The 14,405-nt window shown below is 35.7% G+C and overlaps 1 protein-coding gene across 3 annotated transcripts in view; it reads right to left on the bottom strand.

Moving 5' to 3' along the window:
• The window catches only part of LOC146996629 (uncharacterized), a 42,723-nt gene extending 29,376 nt beyond the window's left edge, over positions 1 to 13,347 (bottom strand). The window contains exon 1 of one of the 3 annotated variants that reach the window (XM_085821329.1): positions 12,366 to 13,347. In XM_085821329.1, the coding sequence (XP_085677455.1) occupies positions 12,366 to 12,442 (77 nt within the window). In that variant the 5' untranslated portion in view covers positions 12,443 to 13,347. Of the gene's footprint in view, positions 1 to 432; positions 1,015 to 12,365 lie in introns of those variants that run through there. The other 2 variants (XM_085821327.1, XM_085821328.1) reach the window with 2 other exon arrangements.
• Between the last annotated feature and the right edge of the window lie 1,058 nt (positions 13,348 to 14,405).

Raw genomic sequence — 14,405 nt, 5'->3', positions numbered from 1 at the left:
TCTCGAAATCAAAAAGAGATATTTATTTATTTAACGCACGCGCTCTTGTATTTTCATTTTTCCGGCTTAGCTTTCTTTTAATATTCGTCACGCGCTGCACTGCGCGAGAAATAAAACCATTTAATTTATAATTAAACTAACATTAGCTTTTTAAATACCAAATTCGTAACACTGCCCCCTTCCCAAGGACTGCACGTCCCGGGCAGTACAATCCCTGGACAGGAAGCTAAACTTACAACTGTGGCATAAACGTTACATTACAATATCAAACAACATAAACAATAAATGCAATAACTAACTTAAACAAATCAAATGCTATCAAATACTAAATACAAAACAAATCAAATACACATTTGAAAACAAAAAGGACCATGGTCTGATACTATTTACAATTATTTACATTATGTACTATGGCCATAGTAATAAGCTAACCTGTCGTAAGAGTTCGAAGACTCACGGATCCGAACCACAACGTCATTCGTGTTCAGCACTGTATATGGACCATCCGAAGGTGACTGTAATTTAGGACTGAGTCCTTTTCGTTGAATCGGGTTCCACAACCTCACCTTGTCTCTTTTCTTGGATCTATGTCCAGTAGCTCTCGTGTTGTATCTCGTCTTCACTTTCTCCGTCGCCAAGTTCACTCGATTTCGTGCAAAACGGGGCATCACTTCAAAACGGGCCTGGACATCTTGGATGTGTTCCTCAGGCGGTGAAGGCGCATCCGTGCGGCGATCAAACAGGCAGTCGAAGGTCTTGACCGAAGAGCATCTGGGCTGGAGAAGAGCTGGTAGTCTTGCGTTTCTTTTCGACCCTAGTATGATTTCGGCAGCTTCCCGAACTGGATCTTTCGGACAAGGCATCGACATTTCCAGGCGAGGATCCCTTTTGAGGATGGATAGTCATGCCATCAGATGCTGAAAGCAGCTTATTGTTTTTGAAATCTAAGGAAAAATTGTATTTCCTTAAAAAGTCCAATCCGAGTATGCATGGATCTGTAATATCCGCCACATATGCCGTGTGATGGTAGGCGGCACTTCCAAACGTGATGTTTACGTTTAACTTCCCAGTTATGTCGATCTTGTCACCAGACGCAGTCTGAAGGGTAACACAGGATGGCGTCCAAATAAGTTTATCTTTAAACTGTTCAGCTAAATCTTTCCTAATGATGGTAACATTAACTCCTGTGTCAATGATCATACTGCAAGGAACTCCATCGATATTCCCATTGATGGACAGTCCGTTATTGTTGCCACTCACTGTATAAATTTTAAGAGCTTTAAAACAAGGTTTTTCACTATCTGGCAACCTCCGTTCCTCGATATGGTCACTAATTTGTTTACTGCGTTGTTGCTGGGAAATGGTCTTATTTTCCGTACCTCGGGGTGTTCTGCAGTTTCTTCGTATGTGGCCTTCAACTCCGCAGTTCCAGCACTTTAGAATTAGTTTCTTTTCACTTCTGTTCCGTCTCAAGCCACTGACTTGTCTGGTAAAATCATTTGCTTTATATTCCGTACCCTGGGGTGTTCTGCAATTCCGTCTTAGGTGACCTTCACTACCACATCTCCAACACCTTAGAGCCACTTTCTTCTCGCTCCTACTCCGTATCAAATCTTCGACTTGTCTGGCTAAATCATCTAAACGAGCCATCAGTTGATCCACTGGCTCATGGACTCGCACAGCTCTAACTGGGTAGCGATCTCTACTAGTTGCTTGCTGGGCTGCCTCGAACTTCATGGCGAACAGAGCGCTTTTTATGTCCTTTACATCTGCCATTCGAAGAGCTTTCTGTATTTCAGTATCTCGGATGCGGTCGATAAAGTATTGTAAGGACAGGATTTCCCTTGTTTCTGTCGGGCATTCCGAAAAAGCGAGATGGGACAGCCTTTCAACATCCGCGGCGAGTTCCTGGAGTGATTCGGTGGGCTTCTGTTAATGGGATTTTAATTGAAGCCTGCTGTAGTCTTTTAAACATTTCTTGCCAAAGCGCAGCTCCAATGCGCCGGATAGAGCTTCGAAGTCAAGTCTTTGGTTTTCAGGATGCGTCTGCAGGATATCCGCTGCGTCTGCTCTCAGCGAAGCGGCGAGATGACAGGCCTTAGTTTGGGAATCCCATTCATTCGCCTCCGCCACTATAGAAAATTGTGTTTTATACACTTGCCAGGAGGTCTTCCCATCATAAGTGGATAACTTCAGAGAGGGACGAGCAGGCATGGGTAAAAATTTAAAACCATCACTATTGTTCCCTGCCGTCGCTACGAATTTCTTTAAAGTATCCATTTCTTTGGCAACTGCAGAAACTCTCTCATCAATTTGTTGTTCGATTTGGTGTTGGACGGCACAAACTCTTTCTTCAATTCGTTCCTCCACAGCAGAAACTCTCCCTTCTATATGTTCTTTTACATAAGAAACTCTTTCTTCTATTTCTTCTTTCACCGAAGAAACTCTTTCTTCAATTAGTCCAACTTTATTTTCAACTGTGTCAATTCTGCCTTCCATAGCTTCAAATTTATTTTCTATTATGCAGGTAATCTCTCTTTTCATTTCTTCTTGACCTGCTTCAATCTTAGCTTGAACGGCTTTCATTTCGTCCTTAACAGATTCCTGGCCCAATTTCATTTCTTCCTTAACGGAATTGACGGCCCCTTCCATCTTTCCTTGGCTAGATTTCATCTCTTCTTTCATTTCTTCTTTAAACGAGGCAAAGGCTGTTATCAATTGCCTTAACTGCTCTTCCATCGCTCTTGTTATTGGCATTCAAATCCCACTTCTGACACCAAAAATTGTTGCGTGCATACAGGTTCGTTATGAAATGAATGCACAAGTCCGATGAAAAATGAACAAAAATTTATTATTATCACAACAAAAATGCTTAATCTTCTCAAATTATCATGCAGTATTACAATATCTCACAGTAGTTATCTTTTAACTACTCAAATGTCCAATAGAACATAATTCAAAACAGCTAAAGAACGCTAATCCGCGAATTCGCTACAATCAACAAGAGCAGTTTTCTAAACAACAACAAACTAAGCAACTACTACAAACTGAGATGTTTTCCTCCTTTTATAAGATTTTAAAATCACGCGCTAGAATTTCCAGTACTTCCTCAAAATGAAAAAGAGATATTTATTTATTTAATGCACGCGCTCTTGCATTTTCAATTTTCCGGCTTAGCTTTCTTTTAATATTCGTCACGCGCTGCACTGCGCGAGAAATAAAACCATTTAATTTATAATTAAACTAACATTAGCTTTTTAAATACCAAATTCGTAACAATATTTTCATATTAATAATAAATACTAAAAATAAATTTCAGAAATCAGCAAAGATAAAACTGCCTCTAATATAATCCTTGGACGATATAAAAGTAAAAACAGCCACAGAATAAATACATTAATAGATGCCAGTTTTCAGTTATCAAAACATATCTAAATTTACTGGAACTTTAAGCATTGCAACAGAAATCTAATATAAACATACATTATTAGTTTATAAAATTTAAAAGTTAATTTGCCAACCACTGCTTCAAAAACTATTTTGCTGCAACACCTTTCAAGGTACTTAAAGAGTAGAAATTTTTTAATGCATGTTATAATCTCTTTCAGACATTATATGCAGTAATGAAAATCCTGTTCACTAGCAAAAAAATAATTTTAATACACTAAGTTTTCAGTAACTATATGCAATACAGCAAACTTAGCAATATTGATAGCATAGAATGCTGATCAATATTGAAAAAAAAAAAAACTTGGCAGTTGAGGCAAATAAATATTCATCTTTATTTCAATTGACATTTACAGCCACAATTCACTTGGCACTCTAGTCATGCCTATTAAAAAATATTTACCTTTCTGATACTGTAGTAGGAATAGAGCAGCAAGGCAGTGTCTTAGCAAGAACAGAGGGATATGCAAAAGAGCATAGCTATTCAATATGAAAGTTCACTAAGAGAAAGATTTATTCTCAAAATTTTAAGTTCAAGTTCTGAATTAGTTACATCTTCAATGTTATGTAAGTCATATTATATGGACTGATCTAGACAGAACACAGTCCAGAAACAGTTAACAATATTTTTAGAACAGAGAGGGAAATGACCAAATTAAATATAAACTGGCTATTGCTAATTTAACTGGCTATTGCTAATTTAACTGGCTAATTTAATTAACTGGCTATTGCTAATTTAAATTGTAATTTTAATTCGCATATACTTTATCTTCCATATATGCATTTCCTACCTTTAGGGTTAATCAAATAAGGAAAAACAAGAAATGTTTCATGATAAGATGATACAGTTGGTAAAATCCAAATTTTTTTTTGTTAACATAGTATGCTGCTAGAAATTTGCTTGTATCGAATGGAAAGAGAGTGACAGTGCGCTTTTACTCTGCATCAGATAAAAGAATGTCTGGAACAACAAAAGGGTGATAAGAAGAATCTAGATGGTAGAATGGGATATTTCACTTAGCCGCCATCAATCTGCGAAGAAAATTGTAATGAATAAAAATAGACAAGCAATGTGAAAAAAAGTTGGACCAATAAGGTAAGTAGTAAGTACTTAACAAAATGTTAAGTTAAATAACTAACAAAATGTTAGGTAAGAATATCCGAAAGATATTTGCATTTTTCTCTAGGAAAATGGTAGAAATTTGAAAAGCACAGAAAATTTAGGTTGGTTGGTTGGAACTTTTCGGCACAAAACCCATGGTGATTAATATTGCGCCAAACAAAAGATTATGTATTTTCAAAACTTAAACTAATAAAGACAAGAACACATGCACCATTCAGTGCATACTCACGAGTCATGATTGGAAATTTAATACAATGTTACATATAGGTATAAAATAGCAAGCTATAAGATCAAACACACAATTTTCTTTTTTACTAATTTTTGAAAACCATGAAATACAGATAGTAAACTCTATAGTCAAAGGATAAATTCTGATGAATATGAATATAACTAGATCCCAGTTAGATCTTCTGAAACTCAAATTGGATTCAGGGCATCCAATTAACATGGTAAAGCTTTGTAGCTTTTAAAAAGTTAAAAATGTTAGAATGTAGTTCTTTACCAACTTAATCTTTTGCTGAAATCTCCCAAGTATTAAAAACAAATTTCGAAAGCAATTAAAATTTGGACAATCAATTAAAATGTGTTTAATGGTTAAAACAGTGTTGCATTTAGCACAAACTGGTTCAATTTCGCCCATCAATAGGTATCTGTGTATTAGCCTTGTGAAACCAATTCTTAATCAGGTCAGAAGGACCTCCTCCTTTCGGTATAGGGTACATTTCCAATGTTCTATTTTATGTTTTGTATTTCGTAATTTATTGGTTAACTGTGCATCCAAAAGATTTTGCCATTTCATCAAAATTTTCCTCCCAATCAAAGTGTTGTTATATGAATAGGGAACGGGTTAGCTGAACAGGCATATTTTGCAGTGACATCCACCAGTTCGTTTCCCACAACACCAATGGATCCTTTATTAGACTAGAATAGAAGAGAAACACGCCAATGTGACAATCAAAATCGTAAAAACAACCTTGTATTTAGCGTAAGTATTTTGAAACACTCAATCGATTTCGAGGGCAGCTAAAGGTCCCTCCTCATCAGGAGAAAGAAATAACAAGAAAGAGGAAAAATACAGGGAAAGGAGTCTTAGAAACACGTGGTCCTTATTAGCACTGCACGTGGTTGTAACCAAATTTTTAATCAGAGTTGCACTGGCCACCTACTTTTACTGAGCCAGGCTATCTGATCAAACATGTAACACAAAGGACAAGAAAAATGATGAAGTTAAAAATAGGGAGCGAGGGGCAAATGCACCTTCACGCTCAAAATCTGAACTTCGAATAATGGAAAGCAACCACTGAACAGATTTTTATACCCTCTGGTAATACCAAATGCGAGCAGGTAACACCATTTTTCGGCAAAAATAACTGAATTAAGATAGTAGAATTTTAAAGGCATTACGAAGGACTGGATTGGACTTAAAATCATTAACTAAACATGCTAAATCTTTATGAATATGAAAAGCCTCAAGAAAATCCAATTCACCTATGGAAGAAGCCTTTTGGATAATTTTTGCAGACCCAAAGTCAAAATTATGGTTAAATGTCCAACTATGATCTGCTATTGAAGACTTGTTAATTTCGCCTTTTCTGACATAAGATTCATGTTCCCTGATACGAAACTTTAATGCTCTTTTTGTTTGGCCAATATATCTTAAACCACACTGACACGATATCCTATAAATTCCCCAAGAATTCAAGACAGAAACGCAATCTTTTAGAATCGAAGGGTGAATTTTATTAATAGGCGAGAAACCGACTTGAAAATTGAATTTCTGGAGAATCCGTGCAATTTTATAGCTAACAGAAGGATAAAATGGAAGCACGACAAGGTCATTGTCAATCCTTTATTGTATCCTTTATTGTTGGGTACCAAGCCAAGGCTTACTACCCAGCAATAAAGGATCTGGTAACCTTTGGCTTTTAAGCTAACACTGAACTTCAGAACTTCTACGATTAACAGATTTGTGTTATCCACATAGGATTCAAGAGCTTTTAGCACACAAAGCGAGTGTGTGTAACTAATGAAATTTTTCAAATGTTGTTTACCTATGGAAGAGAGAGTTAACAGCAAAGCAACAATCTCTGCAGTAAAGATGGTATAAGCGAGATAAAGTTTTCTTCCCTCAACAGTATTCCCGCACACGAAGGCAGAGCCGATGTGATCCTGGGACTTAGATCCATCTGTATACACTGCAACATAGTCATTGAAAGCCTGTCTATGTTCATAGAAAATCTGCTTGTACACATCATCATTGGTGTTATCTTTAGCTAAGTTGGAAAATGTGTTGAGAAGCTCAATGTAAGCATATTTCCATGGAGGATTTCCAAATATTTTACTGCTTGAACTTTCACCTCTTAGAAGCCATGTTCTTGCATCCACTGTTGAACGCATAATCCCAAAGCAGGAATACAAGAAAGATGCACTTGGTAGAGCAAATAAAACTGGCTATCGAGCACTAAGCAGTTGGCTGAATTATCAGGATGTGAAACAGTTTTTGAAGTAATAGTGAAGAGACAACTACTCATGTCTCAGCTGAAGGGGTGGCTCGAAACATTCTACATACAAACACTGCACAGGCTTTTATATATTTTTGAACAAGGAAATGTAACATTTTATGCAATTCAGCAGATCTTGTCATAACCAAAAATAGGGGAACAACTTTAGTGTTTTCTGTACTTTCTGTAGTTTGAGGTCTTTTACTAGATGATTACTTGGCAGTTTCATGAAGTGTAATAAAATTTTGCAAAGCCATATTTGAAGGAAATAAAAATTCGAACCCGGCATCCCCACCCACCACAGAGTCCAACAAGGGGACTCAGATTCCTGCACCAAGGATAACCAGGTTTATATGCAAACTGAAGCCCCACAGTCAGCTTTCCTAAAAGCAGGTACTCCCGAGAGCTTGTCCCCAAGCCACTGACAAAAGGACCAGTGGCCAGCCGATTGATACCCATGAGTCAGTTTAGAGCCTGGACCATGGATAGAAGGCAGAAAAATATCTATATATCTGATGTAGGAAGAAGGGATTTGAAAATAGAAGTTCTTATTCGAGCTGATGCCGCAGGCGTAAGGTATTTCTCCCGCCTTCTTAGCATGTCTTCATGGTGTCTTCAGCATACTCGGCGCGTATTCGAGATCCCGTGGTTCGAATCCTGGCGAGGGCATTGCTCATATTTCAACTTTTCTGCTTTCAAAAATATTTAACGTCTCTAAGCGGCGCCCAAACTAAAAAAGGTGGTGGATGATGATGTTCCACCACGAGGATTTGGCAACTAGGTCCTCTAATAACCAGTCACCTTTTAAAAGGGGGGAGCACATAAGATATTTCTCCCACCTTTTTATAGCATGCCTTCATGGTGTAACGGTTAGCATACTCGGCGCGTATTCGAAAAGTCCGCGGTTTCAAGTTCGGGCGAGGGCAATGCTCATTTTTCATCTCTCCTGCTTCAAAATAATCTAATGTCTTTACAAACGGAAGAATTCAGAAATAGAAAATGGGCTGACTGCTCTGAAATCACCACTTGGATGGGCAGTCATGGGAAAGATAAATGATCAAGTTTCAGAAAGAAACTACTTATCTATGCCATCAACAACAATATCCATGTCGACTCAAGAAAACTTGTGGAAGCACTAGGAATCATGCTAAAAGAAAATAAAACTCATTCAGAGTTAGAAGAAGCAATGCGGGATCATTTTCACAAGACTTGGTCGCACGGTCGATATGAAGTCAGTTTACTTTGGGTTCAATGATAAAGAAACTTTACCAAGTAACAGAGAAGTTGCTAAAAAATGATGGATTCCCATGAAAAAGAAGCTCCTGCTGAAAGATAAATTTGACACATAAAATGCAGTGTGTGAAGAATGGCTCGAATCTGGAGTAATACAAGAAGTACTGGAAGAAGAGGAACAAAATGAATTGAATTGATACCTAGATTGCTTCTTGAATTTAGCAAAGAAAAATATGGATTATCTCAGATAACAGAGATGTTCTTCAAATATCTGTTCAAAGAAATAATTGTGATTTCTTAAGATTCCTGTGGTGGATAAACTGAGAACAAAAGGAAATAAGAAAATTTCGCAGCTGTACAGTAGTCTTTGAACTAAAATGCAGTCCGTTTCTTTTAGGAGCAGTAATCAACACTCATTTATACGAATGTGAACTTTCTTTGAAGAAGCATTTAAAAAACCTGAACAATTCCTTCTATGTTGACAACTGTGTCACCTTAAGTGAATTCGAATAAAAAATAGAATAAATTATTGCAAAATCAACTCAGTTAATGGCAAATACTTACTTCGACTTAAGAGGGTGAGAATAAACAGAACTCAGCAGTGACAAATCTACAGTGGGCGAACCATTGAAAGTACTTCATCTTCTGTGGGATAAATATGAAGAGGCATCCTTCATCCCTAATATCCCCAATATCGCATATTTTTGGCCGATGCTTCAAGGAGATCTTATGCAAGTGTAGTATATTTGAGAAGACAATATAAAGAAGTGACTCTACTGCAAGCCAAAGCATGAGCAGCTCCCTTGAAAAAAACAAGCATACCACAACTTGAATTGCTTGCTTGTCTTACTGGAGTGCGATAAGCCTCATTTGTCATGAAGAATAAGGTTGAAATTTCAAAGGCATATTACTGACCGATTCTTCATCAGGACTTTTCTGAATAAAGAACGTAGAAGTTCAGAGCACTTTTGTAAATATTAGTTTCAGAAATTAGAATGCTATCGGACCAAGAAAACTGGCACCATGTCCGGTGCAGAAAACCATCTGATATGCCATCAAGAGGATGTTCCGCGAAGAAACTTATTAAATCAAGATGGTGGGAGGGCCCACCTTGGTTGACACAGGCGGCAGAAGAATGGCTTCTTTCTATCCCAATCCATAATAAAGAAGAGATTAATATTGGCTGCTACAAACAAGATCGATTGGAAGTTCAGTCTACCCGCAGCACCATCGTGGGGTGCTTTTGGGAACGACTTGTTCAAATGGTTGATAAGCTCTTGTTTCAAGTCCTAGGCCAGTCGTGTCTGAATTATTAAGAATTGATGAGTGTGATGTGCAACTGTGAATGCCAGACCACTCACTAATCTGTCAAAGGACTCTGATAATCTCATCCGTTTGACACCATCCTTATTTAAAGATGAAATTCCTGTCTCTGTCCTGACTTGGATCACCTTGATAAAGTTGATTTTTGAAATATCTACAGAATTTACGAGAACTCTTGAGAAAGAGATTTAGAAATGGATATCTTGGGCTGTTAATGCAACATCCATCTACAGTGACGATTTCTCAACAAATAAAAATTCAGGGATATAGTTTTCACTGAGTGTGATGACAAACGCAAAATTCTGCGGCCTCTAGCAAAAATGATTGAGCTATAACCATGAAAAAGAGGGAACATTCGAGTAGTTCATGTCAGAACCATGTCTAGAGAATTATTTCGACCAATACAGAAAATATTCCCTCTCGAAATACCTTCATCTTTGGAGTTAGATGAAGCAAATGAAACTGAGACAACAACAAAAATAAAAATTTTACTAAAAACTTTGCTTAAAAGTTTTCTAATTTAATAATCAATTATATTAATTTTAAAATATTTCAGAAAATGTTTTAATATTCATTGATAAGATTTGTCATAACTAAAGGTAGTTTTTAATTTCTAAATTATGAATGCAAGATTTCTGATTTAGAAATTTTCTTGTGGATTTACAATTTAATAAGTGGGCTGTAGAAAATATGAAATTGTGGATTACTCTGTAGTTTGCGATATCCCTTGTTATTGCATAACAGTGCCATTAAAAGGTTATTTGTTTTATATTAAATTTCAGTGAAGGTTATTCAGTTCAATTAAAAGTTATTCCTTCACACTAAAATCCAATACAAAGGAACTTTACGTAATACTTCTGTTAAAACAGCTTATGAATGTACCCCAAAGGGATCAACTGAATTTGAAAACATTATTATCTTTTCAGTAAACACTGTTCTTTATATAGTATGCTATGTAAATTAATAACCAATATTGTGGAATTTAATTAGGAACATTTTTTATGCGCCACTGATTAATGAAACTGGTATATCATGCATAGGACAAAAATGGACAATTTATATAAAGTTTACATAGAAGCAGATAATAAACAAATGAATGCAGCAGACAATTCATATTTTGAGAAAATGTGGGACAAACGAGCAGTGAATTTGAAGAAGAGTTGAAATGTATGTAGTGTTTAATAAAAGAAAAATATATAAAACTCAGCATGTAAAAACAAAGCTCTGTATGTTCAACAGAAATAAAGAATCATATTTTGCTATACTTTGATTTATCAGGTGAATATTTTAATAAAAATCTGTAATCAATGCACTGAATTTTTAATTCCTAACAAATTGTTGCAAGAAACAGGACTCCTGCAAAATTTATTTTCTAAATTTAATAAATTTTTTATGTACAAAAACAATGAAAATCAAGCAATAAATAGTTACTCATACTGATGCTTATATTATTATGCTATTTTATGCAGAAAGATCTAAACATGCCTTTTTTAAGTTCATTATTTTATAAGTCAATCTGAGGTACTGAACAGTTTGTTAAAAGATGTAGTTTTATATTAAATATGCACAATATTCAGATGTTCTCAATAACAAGCAAGTAAATATATGTCGGAACTTAGGAAAAGAATGAATTAAAAAATTATATCTTTTAATAAAACACTCAATGGTTCAACAAAACAGACTATATTTACAAAAAGGCATTATAATGAGCCTTTGCAACAATCCCAAAAAGAGGTAATTACAAAACTAATAAGGAATTAGTTTTGTAGTAATTGAGCAAAAATGTCATCATGATACCATATAGTTACAACCTAAGATCATATGTTTTTCGAAAGAATGTGGTATGGAAAGACGCAAAAGCAATATCTTTGCATGAAATTACATGAAGGTAAAGAGGGGAAAATCAATATCTTTGCGATGGTCGCAGAAGCATGGAATTTTGCGGACTTCTGGACATATTAAAGATGACATAATGTTACGACTTTGCAACATTATGCACAATGAGATTGCTGTGTCACTAAAACATCAGTATGTAACTTTTGATATGAGAAATCAATCAGAAAACATGATACTCATTTTTACTTCATAACTGGCTAACCTTCTAATGGAACGACGGTTTTTGCCATGTCATCTGTATCAGCTTTCTCAAAATCAAATGTGCAGAATTCAAACACATCACATTTACATGATATTAGGACTCAGAAGATTGCATTAAAAGGCTCTATTATTAATTAGTTTCTAGCAGTAAGATGCTCTTCTATATGAATATAAGTTTCTACTAAATTAAATTTGGGACTGAAAACAAACAGATTAAAATTTTTTAAACAATTAAGAGTCTTCTTTTAAATACATATATAGTAAGTGGTTCCCTTAAAAGATGACACAGATGCAGTAAATTGTGCTTCCTGGTTTTGCTTTAAGCAATTAAGACAGACATTTTACTTATTTTTGCTACATTGTGCATTACATAAAAATATATAATTAACACAATAAAATATTTCTAATTTGAATGAACAAACATACATTCAAAGTAATTATTTATTATTTTTTTAATTAATTTTTGTTAAAAATTTTTAGATATTCAATCTTTCAAGATGCATTTAAACATTCAAAGCAATAAAAAATTATTTCTACTCTTAAGGCTATATAAACAGTAGAAGTGCAGTAGAAATTGGTAAAAGCATTTACTGCTCTCTATATACTCTGCGAAATAGATGAAATATGATGATGTTACTTACCATCCTGATACCTTACTGTCTATTACTGGCCACAGTCTTGGACATCTTCTTATAGACAAGATAACTTCCAACTCCATCCCACTTGTGAGAGAATCAACTTCTCGTAACAGCAGACTTCTCCAAAAAAGACTTCCTGTACTGTACCGACTTTCATTACAGTACAGAAACAGATTGTGTATCTTAGAGTGGCCATTTGTTTTAGATTAGTGTTAACTCGACATGGTAGCTATGTGCTGCAAAGTGAATTTTCACCCAGAAAGTTTCAGACTTTATACAGGAGAACTGCATACTACATGCAAAGTGCCTCAAGATTTTATATAGATAATACGAGGGCTATCCAGAAAGTAGATTACGTTTTGGAATAAAAAAATAAACAAAGTATAGGAAACAAATTTTATTATATACAGATGAAAGCCACACTCAAATACTACTTTTCTACATAGTCACCATACATATTAAGGCATTTATCGTAGCGATGTACGAGCTTGGAAATTCCTTCGTCGAAAAATTCGGCCGCCTGTGCCTTCAACCACTTCGTTACCTCTTCTTGCCTTCCATCTTGCACAAAACTTGTGGTAACCAAGCTTTTCGCTGATGATTTCGTGCAACAAACTTCGCGAAATTTGTGGAAAACTCAAAGAAAGTTCCGTTATTGTGAAATTTCGATTTTCACGGACTTTAGCATCGACTTTTTCGAGAAGTTCGGCGGTCACTATGCTGGGTCTCCCACTTCGATCTTCGTCGTGAACATTGGTTCGGCCATTTTGAAATCTTATGACCCACTGACGCACTCCACCTTCAGTGATAATGTTGTCCCCATACACTTCACGAAGCTGCCGATAGATTTCTATCGGTTTACAGTTTTTTGCAGTCAGAAACCTTATTACTGAGCGCACCTCGCAGCTCGCGGGATTTTCAATTAACGCAGACATTTCAAACCGTCACAGTATCTGAACGAAGCACAGCACGAACCTCTCACTAGCACGGCTAGATGCAGACTGAGCTGCGCAACGCTCTGACCCCAAGATGGCCGCGCTAGCCCCGCCCCTAGCGGACACAGACGGAAACGTAATCTACTTCCTGGATGGCCCTCGTATATGTAGATACAGTAGATGTGCAGTACCCCAGTAAGGCCAATGAGAGATGCTTCTAGTTGCTAAGGTAGATTTAATAAGGCAGGTAATATTTTGGGTATTTAAAGTACATTATATTAATCAGTGGGTAACTGTTATTTTTGACAATACAACAATTTCAAGCAATATAATGACAAAAAGAGATAACAATATCTCTATTAAAAACTTTTTCAATTTAACCAGCAACAAATCATTCAAGCTTACAGTGTTAGGGTGATGTTTCTAATGAGATAATTCGGAACTTGTATTCATTGCATGTAGAAGCCTCTACAAGAGAACAGTTGTTTTAATATTTATTTTGTGTCAAAAAGTAGACTCCAATCCTCATTATTTATGATCTCAAAAAGTAGCTATTGACATTCCTTATCTGATAGCTTCTTAGAATTTAAGTAATAGATGTGCTTCATTAGAAATTTGTAATACTGAGCATGAAAAGAGACCTTAGCGAAAATGCCAATGTATTTCTAATAGAAGTGCAAATAAAATTGCTTCTCATCAATGTAAAGAAATAAATTATGCTTATTTGTTTAAAGAATGGGTACCATTAAAATATTTAAATTTAAGGAATTAGATGTAACAGAGGAAAAGATAACGTAAAAAATATATAATGCGTGTTTTAATTGCCTCTGTGGTACTTAACATACTTGCATTAGTTTTTCTAAATTTAAGTAATACACTGCTACATGAGAACAGTCAGTTTTGTTACAGCTGACTTAAATCCAGGTGTGATCTCAAATTCTTATAATTTAAAGCTTAACACGGCATGTTATGTTGGTGGAAAAAATAAGAAGTATTGTTTCCCACAGCAATCATTCAAGCACTTGATAGAATGGTAAACCAGCACAGTTGTTCTGTTCTTCTGCATACTGGTAATAAATGCAGCTTTATTTCGGAGTCTTGTACACTG

Source organism: Stegodyphus dumicola, chromosome 7 (genome assembly GCF_044657685.1).
Source record: "Stegodyphus dumicola isolate Sdum_Otavi_A_Nest chromosome 7, ASM4465768v1".
In the NCBI taxonomy this organism is placed as follows: domain Eukaryota; kingdom Metazoa; phylum Arthropoda; class Arachnida; order Araneae; family Eresidae; genus Stegodyphus; species Stegodyphus dumicola.
Note: the sequence above shows the minus strand (reverse complement) of the source record. Positions and strands in the feature narration are given on the sequence as shown.